The sequence below is a fragment of the Medicago truncatula genome, chromosome 8 (assembly GCF_003473485.1).
Source record: "Medicago truncatula cultivar Jemalong A17 chromosome 8, MtrunA17r5.0-ANR, whole genome shotgun sequence".
In the NCBI taxonomy this organism is placed as follows: Eukaryota; Viridiplantae; Streptophyta; class Magnoliopsida; order Fabales; family Fabaceae; genus Medicago; species Medicago truncatula.
The window spans coordinates 46,207,704-46,225,391 of NC_053049.1; the positions used below are offsets into that span (position 1 = coordinate 46,207,704).

At 34.5% G+C, this 17,688-nt stretch overlaps 2 protein-coding genes across 2 annotated transcripts; both read left to right on the top strand.

Moving 5' to 3' along the window:
- The first annotated feature begins 5,719 nt into the window (after positions 1 to 5,719).
- On the top strand, positions 5,720 to 6,220 carry LOC25502203 (uncharacterized). The gene has a single exon (XM_024773144.1). The coding sequence runs from the start codon at positions 5,720 to 5,722 to the stop codon at positions 6,218 to 6,220; it is 501 nt and encodes a 166-aa protein (XP_024628912.1).
- Positions 6,221 to 6,394: 174 nt separating this feature from the next.
- On the top strand, positions 6,395 to 16,390 carry LOC25502204 (uncharacterized protein At4g10930). The gene is made up of 14 exons (XM_013591762.3): positions 6,395 to 6,665; positions 6,809 to 6,894; positions 7,018 to 7,108; positions 7,337 to 7,386; positions 7,761 to 7,830; positions 8,531 to 8,640; positions 9,145 to 9,210; positions 10,037 to 10,560; positions 10,684 to 10,764; positions 10,918 to 10,993; positions 12,084 to 13,296; positions 13,399 to 13,473; positions 14,192 to 15,274; positions 15,642 to 16,390. The coding sequence occupies exons 1-14, from the start codon at positions 6,594 to 6,596 to the stop codon at positions 15,855 to 15,857; spliced, it is 3,813 nt and encodes a 1,270-aa protein (XP_013447216.1). The 5' UTR covers positions 6,395 to 6,593; the 3' UTR covers positions 15,858 to 16,390.
- The last annotated feature ends 1,298 nt before the right edge of the window (positions 16,391 to 17,688 follow it).

The following is a 17,688-nucleotide window of genomic DNA, read 5'->3' on the forward strand; positions in this document are numbered from 1 at the left end:
AAGAAAAAGGAGCATATCAGATGCACTTTGACATATATAAAGGGCACAAAATAAGGCAGCTATATTAGTTGCATGTTGCTTATACATAAATTGAATAAGAATTGCACCTCTATTGTTCCCTAACAATCCAATAGCCTGATATATTTATCATATAAATTCTTTTTTTTCTCCCTTACTCTGTCGTTTCCTATATGTATATTTATTATAAACTGCTCAATTATTTGTTAATTTGCAGTTATAAATGCAATATTATCAGTGTCAGCATGAATAATGCAAGAATATATTAATAATCTTTAATAGTATGAATATCTATTCTTGAATCAGTTAAAAAGTGTTTTAAAACTCCTAATCCAAGACACAATAACTCTTACATGTTACCTTGAATGCATGAGTAGGAACTCCCTCTATTATCAATTTGATGATCTCCTAAAAAATCAGAACAATCGTATACTGTTTACATTATTAAAAGTATAATGATAGTTTCTATTTATATTTCCTCATCAACTTTCATGAATGCTACAACTAGTTTACCTGTGTTTTTGAAAAATCAGAATGCCACTTTACTTCCTCGTGTTTCTGGTCACAATTCGAATACGAGAGATTCAATCAGAGCAAATCCATGGTGGTGATAAAGCTTTAAGATTTTGGAACAAAGGGTTTTGGAGAGAGAACCAGTGTTTTAGAGAGAGATGACAGGAAGAAGAGGGAGAATCAGATTTTAGAACACGATTTCCTTCCTTTTTTTTTCTTTCTTTTTTTTTTTAAATTATTTGTTGTTTTTTTTTCATTTATTTAATTCTTTAATTTATATGTGTTTTTTTTTAATTAAAACAATGCACACGTGGTGGCTTTGAAGTGCCACGTCAGCGTTGACTGAGTCAAAATTGGTCTAAGGGGCCAAAAATGTCAAAGATTCAATACATAGAGGGCTGTTTTGTATTTTAATTAGTTAAGGGACTAAAATCGCAACTTCTTAAAAAATAGGGATCAAAAGTGCAATTAAGTCTTTTTTTTATAAAGCTGACGAAAGAAAACAAACTTGCCACAACAATAATGCATTATTGCAACAAAAAAATCACTTTATTGTATTTTAAAAATATATATTATCAAATTCGTCATTCTCTTCATTAATTATATAATAATATATACTCTAAAAATAGGTGGAACAATGCAACAAAGCAAAAACTTGATTCATATGCGTGGATCGTGTTTTATTAGTGGCGATTTACACCCCTGCGTGCGTGGATCATCTAGTGACTCCATTATAATTGTGTATTTACACCCCTGCACATGTTTATAAAAAAGAATATGTAAAAAAGTGATTATAACATTGAAAGTATTAATTCTTACTAATTGTTGCGTCCAAAAGAAAAAGTTATGTAATATCCTGTATGATTTATTATTTAGACCAAGGTGCTTTTGCTTTTGCCTTTTAGGCCAAGGTACTTTTGCTTTTAGAAGTTTAGACAAAGGTACTTGAATGTGTTGATTATCGTAGAATATTATTGGTCGGTGTTTGTTAAAACTTTATAAATAGTTCTTCCATCATAGAGCACGGCAGTCTTGTTAATATAACAAAGTGTGTCTCCTTTGATGTTTCTTTTCTTCCATTAGAATCTTCCATGTGACACTCTAAAATTTAAAATGTTCACTGAAGCAACGATTCTTTTTACCATTTATCATTTTTTATTTGTAAAAAATTATAATATTGACCCCACTTAAATTAAAAAATTACATGTTACTCTTTTTTTCTTAAGTACACGAGTTCTTTTTAGACTCTAATTCTACTTTCTGAACATAAATTTTTTTGCTATCAAACTATCATCAATTTGTATAATAACTTAATCAATCAATTTGAAAAGCTATAACATTGAAAGAATCATAATAATAATTATTTTTTTCCGCATAAACTATTCGTTTTCCCCTTTTCTACGAGTAGGAGTGACATTCCAAATGACACCGTTAGGTAAATTTCACCTATCTTTCACTTAATTTTATTTTGTTTTGTTTCATGTTTAAAAGTTCTTTTGATTCTGATTTTTTAATGAAGCTTATCTACACAAAAAGAATTGCGTTTTGATTTACTGGGGCCTATTTTAACAATAGAACCGAACCTCTTATTTCACATGAACGGCCCTGCGAATAGATTAAAGTGTTCGATGTGATATTTAACTCAAAAGGTTAAATTCTAACAAATAGTTGCTTTTTTTATTTGTTAAATGAAATAAAACATTCGTCAACCCATAATTTGAATTGACAAAGTAACACTCTATCTCAATATGTTTGGTCCTCGCATGAAAGACTAGATTTGTAACGTCCCGGATTTTAAACCTAAGACATTACGTCTAATTTTTTTTTTTTTAAGACAAGACTATTTTGTTTCTTCCTAACTAGAACATAACAAAAATTAATTAAACTAATTTAATTACAATTCAGAAAACCCAAATTTGTTTCCCCGCGGACACACTTAAGGAAAATATCAAGCACACATCATATCTCCTTTGGTACCTAAAATGTTAGTTGTAAGGGTTAGTCTTCAACACCCATGAAATAAAATCGATAATAAATTACAACATCAAATAAGAATATACAACCATCATCAAGGAATTGTGCTATAATAATTTCTTTTTAGTTTAAAATATTTGTCACTCTAAAATATGCTTATAAGAACAAACACAAGACCAAAGACTCAATGTTGATGATGCAAATGCATGAAATGCAAACAGACCATGATCCGGATATCGCCCCAATTGGCATAATAGTTTTAATCGTCCCATTTGGCATATAATAATAATCGCCCCATTTGGCACTTAAAAATCCATTGAATCGCCTCATTTGGCATATAATTATAATCGCCCCATTTGACACTTATAAATCCATTGAAATAATAATAATCGCCCCATTTGGCACTTAGAAATCCATTGAAATAATTATAATGGCCCCATTTGGCACTTAAAGATCCATCAAATACAATGATATGCATGTTATGCACTTTTCTATAAATTACAAACTTTTCGGACTCTTGACGATATAATTTTTTAATTTTACATTATCACTAAAACTTTATAATCACTAAACTTTAACACAAACACTAAACCACATACATAACACAAATCACTTTAATTTAACAACATTTCTCATTTCACAAATAAAAAATTATATTCATCAAATCACATGCTCTAACAAAATTGCAACTCACCAATTCTTATAATTAACAACTACAAGAAAAATAATAAAACACAATAAATCTTTTCACTCATCCATTAAATCAAGAAGCGTATCAAATTCAACATCATAATCTATCATTCTCATTTAAACATGGTCAAGACTAGAACCCCTACCGAATAACCTCTAAATTTATACGCATCATTCTTCACTCCGCAAACTCAAATTCAATCGACCAGGAAAACCACAAAAACATCTTCTCAAATGTGTTGAAGGCTATAAAGCGGTGGATGTAGTTATCGACATATGAAATCTTAGGTGACCATTAGAGGGATAGAGAATTGAGAGGGTTTATTATTCTTTTCTTCTAAAAGTGATACATGGCATGTGCGAGACTAATATCTATATACTAAAATTATGTTATTCTAATAATATATAAGTCGTACCAGAATGTATGGATGGGGTTACAACTTAAAGCTATTAGGAGAAGTAATAATGGTTGGGTGCTTGAATAAAGGAAGAAAATTGATGCAAGGGATTATATGAAATGGCTCGTATAACACACCTGTGCAGTTAAGGGACAAAACTGATGCAATGGAATTGGAGGGGAAAGGCTCGTGTAATTTAAACTAGTGGAAGGAAAAATACCTATGAGAGAATTCAGATAGGTGGTTAATGTGTGGCTTGGTTTTAGGAACAAAATAAACAAAGTGGCATAGAGAGAGGACACAAATTTACACACGTTGACTAATTTCATGCTTCCTAATGTTGCCATTATTTCTCACAAGTACAGCTACTAAGCCAAATAATTAGGAGGAAAACGTGTAGTTTTAATTTAAATGACCAAGTCACAATTGCAAACTAATTAATACAATAATTAATATAACACAAAATGAACTTTAAAATAAATTAAAAATAAAAATGCACCATTAAATGATTAGAATTAGAATAAACTAAATTATGTAAAGAATGATTATTTATTTTGTCATACCAAATTGATTAATAAAAATGAAATAGATGGAATCAAATTCAATTAATAAACCAAAGTAAGGAATGCCAAGATGTTGTGAAGTTTCTCGCTTATAAAATAAATTGTTGAACAACTAAGTGACAAGTTAAGAAAATAATTTAAAAAAAAATATGTATATAAAATATTGGAGCGTTACAAGATTTGAGGCAATATGCAACGCAGATTGACTATCACATATAACGTCGTTGAATGTGCTTCCTCGAATTGAAGTTCCTTAAGTAACTGTTTCAACCAAATGAGCTCACATGTTACTAGTGTCATGACCCTATATTCGACCTCTACGCTTGATCTTGCAGTTACATTTTGTTTCTTACCCTTCCAGAATATCAGGTTTCCGCCAACAAATACACAGTATCCAAAAATAGATTGTCTATCAATGGATGAACTTGCCCAATCAGCATCTAAGTATGTTGTTTATCCTCGTAAATGTGGCCTGTTTTTGGAGCACCTTCGATGTATTTAAGAATCCGAATTAAAGTATTTGTGTTTTCTTGACAAGGAGAATTAAAAATTGGCTTACCACACTAACTGCAAAGGAAATGTTTGGACGAGTAATTGTGAGATAATTCAATTTTTCCAACCAAATTCTTATATCTTATTGAATCTGATAGAGGCTCCCCTTTATTAGGTTGAAGTCTGACATTTGGATCCATGTGAATATCAATTGGCTTGACATTCAATAGACATGTTTCTTCTATAATATTCATAGCATATTTCTTTTGTGAAATTACAATACCATCCTTGGATTGGGCTACCTCAATACCTAACAAGTAACGAAGTATTGGTTTTGGTACTCGTATTCCTATTCTTGATGAACCTTGGCTAAATAATGGTGAGCGTATTGACGGTAATATTCTAGGAGCTCATTTTGTTCGTAATGCCTCGATAAATTGTCTTTTGGATTCTTATGTTAAAAGTTGGAATGAACCTATTGTGCGTCAAGTCTTCAGTGAGGATTTAGCTTTTAAAATTCTCAACACGCCTCTATTTGAGCAGGTTCATCATGATAAGATGATTTGGAAAGTTGAAAAGAATGGTCGTTATTTGGTGCGTAGTGCTTACCGGTTGTGTGTTACTGAGTTAGCGGACTTATTACATCTTCATCGTCCGGGGTATTGGTCGGGAATTTGGAAGCTCAAATCTCCGTCAAAGGTTAAGAATTTGATATGGCGGATGTGACGAGGCTGCCTACCAACCCGTGTTCGACTTCTTGATAAAGGCGTTCAATATTCGACCCAATGTGTTAGCTGTGATTCTAATCATGAAGATTTAGCTCACATTTTTTCCAAATGTCCTTTTGCTGTTCAGGTTTGGTCTATGACAGGTATATGGCATGAAATTCAGAATGTAGTAGCAACATCTCCTTCGGCTATTGAAGTTATTTTCTCCTTTTTGCATTCTTTATCTACCACACTTTCTTAAAGGATGGCTACAATTTTTTGGAGTATTTGGAAGCATAGGAATGTCAAAGTGTGGGAAGACAAAACATAAACTTGTGCAACGGTGGTTGAAAGAGCTAGGTCCATGTTAGAAGATTGGAAGCTCGCGAATGTTCCATGTTCCAACGTGCAAGCTGCGCCTACTGCTAATCATATTACAACAGCTGCTCACGTAACTCCTACTGTCACGACTACTGTTCAGGTTCGTTGGCAGCCTCCTGCGCAAGGTCAAATGAAATGTAATATTGACGCCGTGTTTTCAAACCATCATAACAAAACCGACATTGGTATTTGTATTCGAGATGAAGGTGGTGTGTTTGTACTGGCCAAAACAATCAGCTTTGTTGGTGTTTACTTCGTTGATATTGGCGAGGCTTTGGGTCTCTATCACGCCTTGCAATGGGTTAGCGACATGCAACTCGACAATATCGACTTTGAAGTTGATTCCAAAACCACGAAAGTTGGCATTTACTCAGGTAGGGAAGACATCTCTGAATTAGGTAATATTATAATGGCTTCCCGGTTCTTCTCTCTTCCAAGTTCAACAACTCTCGGGTGGAGTTTGCTAGGAGACAAGCAAATGTGATTGCTCATACTCTTGCAGGAGAGACCACATTTGTAGCCAATCCCGTTGTTTATTTTCATACACCAAATTATATTGGAACTTTGATTATTAATAATATGCAATAAGCACCTTTATTTCATAAAAATGTTTAATCCTAACTAAAAAAATTTAAACTCCGAGAATGCCTGATTGTCCAAATAATCTTTTTTTTTTTCTTTCTTTCTTTTTTTGCTTGTTTTGGTCTTCGAATTTCCGTGCCTCGGTTTCATCAAAACCCTTCCAGTTTCACAAATTGAATAACTATAAACAATTTTGGTTCCTAAATTACTTTGCCGTTCTTCGAATCGATAGAATTCGTTTCAGCGAAATCGTGTATTAGATAACGCGATTCTCAATGGAATCAGATTTCGAGACGAACGATATGCTCACACTCTCACAAGATTCATTTGATGATGCCAACGACAATGTAACTTCCTCTTATTGCTCTCTCTTTCTTAATTCATATTAATTTTCACTTCTTAAACCCTTATTCATTGCTGTTTATGGCTTATTCAAATAATATGTAAGCAATAAGCATTCTTAAGATTAATGTTGTGTAACTCGTAACAGGATAATTTGGATGTTGAAGGTGAAACATGTGGAATATGTATGGATATGGTTATTGACAGGGGAGTATTAGATTGCTGTCAGCACTGGTATTTCTTCTATTTCACCCCCTTTTTATTCAACTCAATATGTTAATTTTCTTTCCTTCATGTTTCAGTGTGCTTGTTGAAATATGAATATGATATTTTTTGGATGCTTCATTTGTTTCATAGGTTCTGCTTTGTATGTATTGACAACTGGGCTACCATCACTAATCTCTGCCCACTTTGCCAGAATGAGTTTCAGTTGATCACTTGTGTTCCAGTGAGTCATATAAATTTGCGGAATGCTGCTTTTATCTTCATTGATTTAATATAACTCTTCAGGTTACAATTGAATTTGCCCGTGTTATTTATTCTGTTATGGACCATGTATTTTGTTGTTTTGATTAGTATTATGGTCAAACTTCTATGCCATTTATTCATTTAGTATCTTGTAAATACTATTCAAATTGGGTGCATGGCTAATTGTATCCAACTCATAATTGTGAAGGTATACGATACCATAGGGAGCAATAAAGTTGAAGATGGCTCATTCTTCAGGTAAGTTACCACCATTTTGTGTGTATGAAAGACCACCAAATTTTTAGTATTTATTTATCCTCATATATTACACATGGTATTTCCAGAACTTGTGTTTAAGTTGAAAGTCATGAATTTGAGAAATTTGCACACTTATTTATTTCTAGACTGTATCAACAACAACCCCCAGTAAGTGGTGTCGGCTACATGGATCATATTACGCCATATAATGTTCTATCTAATCTCTAGATCTTTCTTAATAGTACCAACTTACTCAATTAAAAGAAAAATAGTTTAGAGTTTTATCATTTAATTTTGATTAATGCTTTACAGTTTTGTCATGTTTCTGTGGGGGAAAAATATAACCTTTTAACTTCTTTCCTTCATGATTGCAGAGATGATGACTGGTCGATTGACGGGAAGAATAACAATCTGTCATTTCCCTCTTACTACATTGATGAAAATGTAATTTTTTTTATATGTAAAAATACAACTTTAGAATACTAGTACTAAGCAAAGAATGTTGACATCTGGTTAGTTCAGATTGTTGCAACCTAGATTCCAGGATTTTGTGTTTTTGGATGAGTGCATATTTTATATGCAGAGATCTTTTGATTCATATCATAAGTTTATTTCTTGTGTTTTCTCAATGTTAATACTCTTTTCAGAGTCATATTTCACGCACTCTTTCCCGAGTCATGCAGGAAGTTTATAGTTGTGTGCAAATACATATCGGATATCTGACCATATAACAAATATGAATCTGATGCGAAAAATACGTGTCCTAATTGATATGGTTTTATCTATTGTAATATGCTTATTGTTTTAGTATATTTACATGGCAAGAGGTAATGGGGAGACTGAAGAGGGTTAAAAGGTAAATATAAAAAATAAAGAACACATATTTACCAATGAAAAAATCTTTCACTGTATACGACTGACCCCTAAACAGTTATTTGTACTATTGATACTATAACTACATATTGACATGTACCTTTTCGTTGGGTGCACCACACGCAACTATTTTCCTAATTCTTTTAACTCAGTTACTTAACACTTCTCTAACTTCCTTGCAGCACTTGACTTTGTTCAGGTCAATACTCTTAATTCTCTTTTTCAAAATTAACGCATAACACTAATCCCTAGGCATTTCATCATTTTGTAGGCAGTTACTTGCTTGGATGGTGACGGCTGCAAAATTCGAAATGGATTTGCAAGTGTTGAAGAAGATTCTGGTCTTGATACATCGATTGCTTGCGACTCATGCGATCTATGGTAAGAACAAGTGGATTGATTAGTTTAGGAAGTTTGTAAAATCTTTTTTGATTCAATATGTCTTTGAGTTGATTGGGTAAAATTTATTGCCTTATATATCTATGAAATTGTTAGAGCTCATCCACAAGAGCCATTTGGCAGAATTTTGTTTTGCATTTCTCAGCTTATCACAAAACTTGCAGATTACCTTGATCATAAGTTTGTAGTAAACACTAATAGATGGACAGTTAAGTCTAGAAGGTGGATCAGAAATATGATGCAAGTCATGGATACAGTCAGACATGTATTTGCATAGTCAAGACGACCTTGAATGACCAACTCATTCTAAATACACAGTAGATTACAACTGTAAGAGAGTTGGTGTTAATAAAATAGTAGAAATGAGCTTGGGCAAGTGTTTTTGTTACCAATTTTTATGGGTGTCAAGGGAATCCGTTAATGAAATTATCATAAGGATTTTTGAAGAAGTACCCTCTGATTGTTGCTTTACCTGCAAATTGACAGGTATCACGCCTTTTGTGTGGGATTTGATACTGAAGGTACTTCTGAAAGTACGTGGTTATGCCCAAGGTAAGTTGAATTTGTCAGTTGTTCTGTCGGGTATTTTGTGCTTCTAATTACTTCCTTTTATAACGACCGTTGTAATTTTTTACAAACATTTTATGCACAAATCTTGCAAAAAAAATTAATCGATCACTCACAACATTTATATCATACACCGGTAATAAAGAGTAATAAGGTAATATCAATCAGAAATAGAAGAACGAGTAGTTCTAAGGGCAGCCCAATGCACTAAAGCTCCCACGTACACAGGGTTCGGGAAGGGGTCCCACCATTTTGGTATACTGTACGCAGCCTTGCCCCATTTTTTACACAAAAGGCTGTTTCCAGGACTTGAACCCGTGACCTTTCAGTCACGTGACAACAATTTTACCGTTGCGCCAAGGCTCTCCCTTCAGTATGGGTCTCTAATATAAAAAAAATCCGGTTATACATGATAATATATAATTCTAAACAGTAAACAAGAAACTATTTAATATGTGGTTAACTATCAAAAGAAAGGAAAAAAGTTTTAATTATCTGAATGTTGTGTTAAACAACATACTGATAAGCCTGTATCTTATTATTGTCACCTACAAAATTCCCAGGTAAACTTCCTTTTGATTGAAACATGAGCATGTGAATTACTCTCCCCATATCAAAATATAAGCAAAATTAATGACTTACTCGCGTATTAGGATAATTAGTTATTCACATTTACTCTTGTTAATTTCATTTACAACTTCATTACGTAAATCACTCTTCATCTCATTTAATTGCTTAAAAATTGTCTGCTGATGCCTGTATATTGTATCTTGTTTTGTCCTATACTATTCTAATTTGGGGTTTATTTTAGATGTGTGGCTGATGCAGTTTCTAAAGAAACAGATGGCAATTCAATAAAGGAGGCTTCCCTGGAATGTAACCCAGATAGTAATAACAGTGAATGTCATGCCGGAATAGTGTCTGTGTCCATTGCTGATACAGGAGAGACAGCTGTGGTTGTCTCAATGGTTGACCGAAACAAATGGATTCCAGAAACAAGTGAGAGAGGCCTATTGCCTCCTGAAGTTGATGGGGATCTGTTGAATGAGCCATGTAAGTTAATGTCGGACACAAATAATCAGCTGCAGGCAACAGAGAAGACAAATGTGTCACCGATTATGAAGGGAGAAGAACTAGAGCTTTCATTATCACACCCAACTTCTAAATCCTTCGTGCATAGCGATTTAAAGGAAAGTGATAATGGAACAAGATGTGAACCGAGTAGCTTTGATGGAACGAAGTTATCTGATGAGTCCAATGCCAAAACTAGTCCATGCAAAATTGAATCTGATATGGGTCTTCATCTTGGTTTATCGGTGGGCTCTTTTTTAACTGGTAAACTGTATTACATACCCTGCCTTTTTGTTAGCTTCAAAAACATATCATTTAAGTTTTTTTTGTGGGTGCACTCTACAATTATGAGGTAGTCTGATTGTCGTAGTCTTAATGTACTTATAGTCGATAATGTGGACAAGAGCGAATCAAAAGATCAAGCAACTGATCCCCCGTGCTCGATTCCAGAAGAATTTCCTTTGGAAGGTAATGCACCATTCTGAGAAATATGGTTCATGTTGCTTTCTTTATTTTTAGACCACTCTTGGACTGTGGGAATCACGAGTGGATCATATTGGTTGTTTAGAAGCATTTGAATTAGTTTATAACCTTATAATGTCATTAATAAAATGTTCTCAGGTGATAAACTCGATATCAATGCTTGTGATGACAGTGCCAGAGTGGCTGGTAGAAAGAGGAAGCATTTTGATTACAGGTAATATTTCATTTAAGTCTAATATCTTTTTAAGATGGCTGTGCTCCTTAGTTGTTGTGACTGTAAAGAGGATTGTGGGGAGAGAGGCAGAGAAAATCAACAGGAGTTGGATTTTATTACATGAGAAGTAGGGCAAGCCAGAGATTATAATCACTTTCATAACAATAAAATAAATGGTTGAAACTGGAGAATTTTGAGGGTCTGCAAACCTCCCTGTCCAAAGGCTTAAATTTAACTTATCAATTGGGTATCCTCTCCCCTATCCCACTCCCACCTTCATTTTTGTTTCTGATAGGTTTCCCTTCCTTTCTGCCCTCCTCATTTATTGAAGGTTATTACACCTCAAATCTCTCCGCTCCCCCTTGTCTATAATTCCATCACGGTCTAGCATTGCCATGCCTATTTGAATGCAATAAGCTTATAGTTTGAGGCACACTTTGCTTTAGGCCTAATTTTTTTATTCTAGACAGAAGGTTGAAGGTATCTGATTAGTTATTAATCAATCACCCTGCAATCAACTCTTTTTTTGACAAAACCCACAATCAACTCTTGATTAACAGGAATCAGTTACTCAGAATCAAGCCTCCAATTAATCATACTTTATTTTAGGATTTAATTTGTCCTTAATCCAAAAAAAAATCCATAGTACTTCCTATTCTTAACAGTTACCAATATCAACTAATTCCAGTTTCTAATCACTACTTGGATCTGTTTATTTACTGGCAAATGCGCTGTTCCACAGAAATGTATATGCATATATTATTCTAAAGCCTAAGAGTTCTAAACCCAATTCTTATATATAGGGGCTTTGTTTTAGCTCCATGCTCGCCTTAAGAGTATTTTGAATCTTGATTTTTCATGGTATTCACAACTCACGAGACAAAAGGAAAAAAGCACTGGTGCCTAGATATTCTTCGTACTCAGTGTAAAAGTTGAAATACTTCTGTCACCCTTCTGAACCTTGCATCGATCATTTTAGATCTTTAAATCCATATTTTGTTGAAATAAATTTGTTGGTTGCTATTTGTTATGTTAAAATTAAGACTGCTTTTGATTATCCATTCCTCCAATTTTTTACTTGATATTACAGTCATGAGCAAGTTCGTATAAAAGTTGAGGATGAAGATGCCAACCCCGAATTATCGGTTGAAGCTTCACAAAAGAAAACCAGAGCAGCTGTTAGTCAGATGTTTAGAGCTAATGACTCGGATGCTCAACTTTCTGACAATGCTAAGAAAAGTCCCGTTTTAAAACATTCTCCAACAAAGGAGATTGCAGCATCAGATATAATGAATATAGTTAAAGGGACGAACCGTAGGCTTACCAAGGGACTTGCTGACACTAATGCTAGTAAAAAGTTAGCTGAAAAGAAAGAAAACATGACTGGGTTGAGGGTTAAAAAGATTATGAAGAGAGTTTCTGATGATGGAGAATCATCCTCACTAGTCCAAAATCTAAGGAAAGAAATTAGAGAAGCTGTCCGCAACAAATCCTCTATAAACTTTGAGGAAAACCATTTTGATAAAAATCTTCTTGAAGCCTTTAGGGCTGCTATAACAGGGCCTAAAACTGAACTTGTAAATAAGTTATCCCCTTCAGCTCTGAAGGCAAAGAAGTCAATGTTGCAGAAAGGAAAAGTGCGTGAAAATCTAACAAGGAAAATTTTTGGGACATCCAATGGTAGAAGAAAGCGTGCATGGGATAGGGATTGTGAAATTGAGTTTTGGAAATATCGTTGCATGAGAGCTTCAAAGCCTGAAAAGGTCGAAACCTTAAAATCAGTTCTTGATCTTCTAAGAAAAAGTTCAGAGAACCCAGAATCAGAGCGAGCTCCTGAATGTCAGGCCAAGAATCCAATTCTTTCCAGATTGTATATAGCAGATACATCTGTTTTCCCACGGAAAGAGGACGTCAAACCTTTCTCGGAGCAGACTAAACAAAATAATCCGTCAGCAAAAGGACCAAATCAATCTGTTGATAACAAGATTATTAAAGCAACAGAGGTAAATAATCTCTTATCAATGACCAGAGTATGTTTATCTGAGAAAAAAGTAGATAAGATTGTACGTGGTCCAGCTGGTAAAGTACAATTAAGCAGTCGCTCGGAAGGGGCATCAGTTTCTTCTTCAGCTGGTGCTAAAGTTGGCACAAAGGATTCTGGCCTTAAATCTGATTCTGTGAAAGGTGATAAAAGAAAATGGGCCTTGGAGGTTCTGGCGAGGAAAACAGCTGTTGCAAGCAAGAACACAGCAAATGAAAGCCAGGAAGATGATGCAATTTTTAAGGGAAATTATCCTTTGCTTGTACGTAGTTTATCTGATTGATTTTTTTATGCAATTGTTTTATTACCTTTGTTGTTGGTGTCAGATATTTATAACTTTTCATTTTTTCTCCATTGTGGGTAGGCCCAATTACCAACTGATATGAGACCGGTGTTGGCACCTTGTCGCCACAATAAAATTCCTGTATCCGTGAGGCAGGTATGCTGTAGCTTTAATTTGCAATTCTGCCATTTCAAGTTACATGTGTTATAGTTGGAGAAGAAAACTTGAGATGAAAATAGCCAAACACTTTTTTTGTTGCAAAATATGTCTAACTTCTATCCTTTTGGTGGATACTTAGGATAGATATCCCTTTCTGCCGACTGCGAACTAATTTAGGGTCCTTGACGGTTTAGAAGGAGGGAGGGCTTGGGAAAAAAAGGAAGGAGGAAAGGAAGAAGTAAGAAAGGATGGACCCCCCAACTGGAATGGGGAATTCGTTTTCTTCATAATATAAAATCACCCTAATTTTGGGAACTCAAAATGTATTGGGGGATAATTTTGGAAGGTTTAGAAAAATTCTTCAAATCATTTCCATGTTATAATACTCTACAAGTTAAAAATATATTAATCACCAGTGTTCTTTTCCTCTCTCTCTCCCCCTAAAGCCCTCAGCCTTGGCTTTTACTTTTTAGTTCTATTCTGTTACCAAACCACTAACACCTGGTTGCTACTGAATTTTCCATTGTTGGCTTAATCCCAGTTCCATTGTTGGTATCAGTTGATGAGTTATGTTGCCTGAAGTTCCTCATAAAAAGAGTATTAGTTTTTTTCTTTCCTTTTCTAGAGAGTAAAGGTAGAGTTACACTTACAAATTTTGAATGTTTTCCATATTTATGCTCTCTTAAGAATTTGTTACTTTTAATGTGTTAAACAGACACAGCTGTACCGCCTGACGGAACGCTTATTGAAGAACACAAATCTGCCAATCATTCGTAGAACTGCAGACACAGAATTGGCTGTTGCAGATGCTATTAATATTGAAAAGGAGGTTGCTGATAGATCAAAAAGCAAGCTAGTTTATCTGAATCTTTGTTCACAAGAGTTATTGCATCGCACAAATAACACAAAATCCAACATAAACACAGACACAACTCTACCAACCTCATCATCACCAGTGCAAACTGATCAATCAGTACTAAATACTGATGATCTTTTGACTGACCCTGCAGTTCAAATAGCATTGAAAAATGCTGGTTTGTTTTCTGATTCACCTCCAAGCAGTCCCCGTAAGAACAATGAAATATGTAATGAAAAGGAAGTGTCAGGGCCTGATGATATACTTGAACTAGAATCTCATCCCGAGCTGGATATTTATGGTGATTTTGAGTATGATTTGGAAGATGATGATTACATAGGTGCCAGTGTTACAAAGATCCCAAAGCTAAAAGAAGAGCCAAGTGAATCAAAAGTGAAACTCGTTTTCTCCACCACGAGCTTGAAGAAAACAAATAATGCTTTGGATAGTGCAGACTGTAAGGGGTCTGAAAACAATGAAGTGCCCGGAGTTGCCTTTTGCTCACCAAACTGTCACAGAGATGCAGTCCAGAAGGATTCTACCATTAATGCAGAGATTGGCCAGCCTTCCGTTTCTTCTGGACTCCTACTATGTGAGGGTGCTGTCGAGCCAGTTGATTCAGAATTTGAAGATTTATACGGCCCTGATAAAGAACCACTTATAAAAAAGTTTCCAGATGGTGAATTACAATCATTACATGGAGAGGGCAAGATGGAAACTCAAAGCGAGAATAATGATTGCCATAAGGAAGAAGAACGTGACTTAGACAAAGCAATAAATGGTGCTGAATTAGGGAATGAGTCTGTCCCTATCATCACTGGCAAACCTCCTAATACATCCGGGACTGATGAAAATATTCAAAGGAAGGAAGAGAGAAGGAAGGAAGAGAGATCTGACATCCCAGCCCAGAAGTCAAACAATGAAAATCAAGTAGCGAAGAAGGTATATTGGATAATTAGGATATTTTTGGTTTAAGAAAATGTTATTTGTTTTTATTTTATATTTTTCGCTTTTAATATTCATTTGTTTTCTATTATTTAAGATTTGTGAAATCGATTAAAAGAATAGTTGTTTTCTTTACAAAAATTTGAAAACGGGACACAATATATACAAGGTGGCAATTTTGTAATTAAAAGTAAAATAGACAATGGAAACATAAAATGTTTTTTCATACTGTACTCTTAATTTCTATTATGATTCATTTGTTTTCTTTTAAATCTGCAATGGTGTGTGTGTGTGTCTATTCAGTTTCTGTGCTGATCTGTCTAATTGCCATGGTTCCTTAATAGTGCTGGTCTTTTTTGTACAGGTAGAAGCCTACATCAAGGAGCATATCAGGCCATTGTGCAAGAGTGGTGTGATCACGGCTGAACAGTACAGGTGGGCTGTTGCAAAAACAACTGAAAAGGTTATGAAGCATCATTGCAAATCAAAGAATGCTAATTTCCTCGTAAAGGAAGGTGAGAAAGTAAAGAAACTCGCGGAGCAGTATGTTGAAACAGCCCAACAGAATAGAAAAAGTTGATTCCCATATCACCATTTCATCCTCAACAAGTTTTCTTGGGTTATTATTAGTTGTTCACCTTTTTGTTAGGTGTGACGTTGCTGACTGTTTTAGAAACTTGCTTCATCTTGTTACTGTGAACATATGTTAGATTTGACACCATGAAAATTGTGCTACATTGCGAACAGTAGGGATTGATTCCGAGAAAGAGTATTCGGGAAAGTTTGCTATAGACTGCAGTGTGATTCATTCGCTGGTTCTTAGAAAAGAGAATTACTGTGCATATTTAGCTAAAATAGGAGGTACTCAAAGTGAAAGGATGAAGATCTTATACATTCCTCCTCATGGCCTCTGTAGTTTCGTATTGGCAAATTCTATGGGGGTGGAATTTCATCGTCTATAGTTCTGTTTCATATATTGTTGTAACAGTAATAATGCAATCGTAGAGAAAAGACCTATGTATGCTTTACCAAGAAGAAAACAAAAAAGATGAATCGCAATGGGAAGGAACGCCTCCAGAACTAAGAAAATTTGTCTAACATATCTTGAACTTATGTTTGTTATCATTGTTTTCCGTTTCCTGACTGTGGTTGGATCCTTATAAGAATTGATTTGCAATCTTTAAACCATACGGCTTATATTAATCATCTTCACCCATCATCATCTTCAAATCCATATAAAAAAAAATCATAAAAAAATAAAAGTTTGATGAAAGTAGGAGCTCCCTTGACCCTTACACATCCAAACACCATGGAAGTCTTCCCTCCTTAATGATAAAGGACATAACAGACGACCTCACCTTAATACCATCCTTAATGTTATAGGTCCCTCTGTCGACTCCTAATTGACCAACGTATTGTATTTCACCGACTCCGCACACATCATGAAATGATCCATTCCACCAACTTTTCATCAAAATTCATTCTCAACAAAACACCCCTAAAATAGCCTCAATCAATTCAATCCCACCAACTTTACTACTATTATGATTATCACTTACAGAAAGACGGGCGCTAACTTACCAAAGTTAGTTATTTAGTAATGATAGTTAACTTTGGAGTTGTCATTGTATACGATATAAATTATCATTATTTTGACAAGATTATCAACACATTCCAATGTAGTATTTTAAAATCTTCAAGACTTTTCCATCAAAAATAATCTCTCATTATCTCACTCTTATTAGATGTGCATGTTGTTCTACTGTGTCCTTAACGTTGGATTATCCCTCTTTTTTTGTACACTTCTAGACATGTTAATATCTAAGAAAGTAGAAAGTAAATATTTGTTCTGTTTTGAAGTGAAGATATATGTGGTCTGTATATATAAGACTCGCAGCTCATAAGACATTAATGCCCTGATTATGAACATAATAACAACATTGAATTTTTGGACCAATATTTGTTTCTGGGTTAAGAAAGGTACGATTCCAATTAAGCTATTTTATTTTGAGAGCTGATTCATGAGGCCTTAGTTTGTTTCTATAGTGGCCTCAACAAATCATTTATATTAAAAAAATCATGATTTAAGGAAAATGAAACCGAGTAGTAGAAGATTGAAATGAAAGCATGACTTCCTGCTTCTAAATATTGGTTTAATAATGGAATCAACTCATGCAAGTTGAGTACAATGTGTTTGGAATTGGCAGAAAATGAATATGTGTTCTGCTTAATTTCTCCCTTTTCATTCAACAAGCGATTGACCAACAATTTTGTATGGAGAGCTTCTCCAAATCTGTAAGATGTTTTATTGACATGAGTTCTCCTTGGTGGGTGGGTGGGTGCTCCAAACCACATATCATCTGCCTATTAAGTCCCACATCGGTAGTTCAAGAAAGCAACTGAGTGGACCT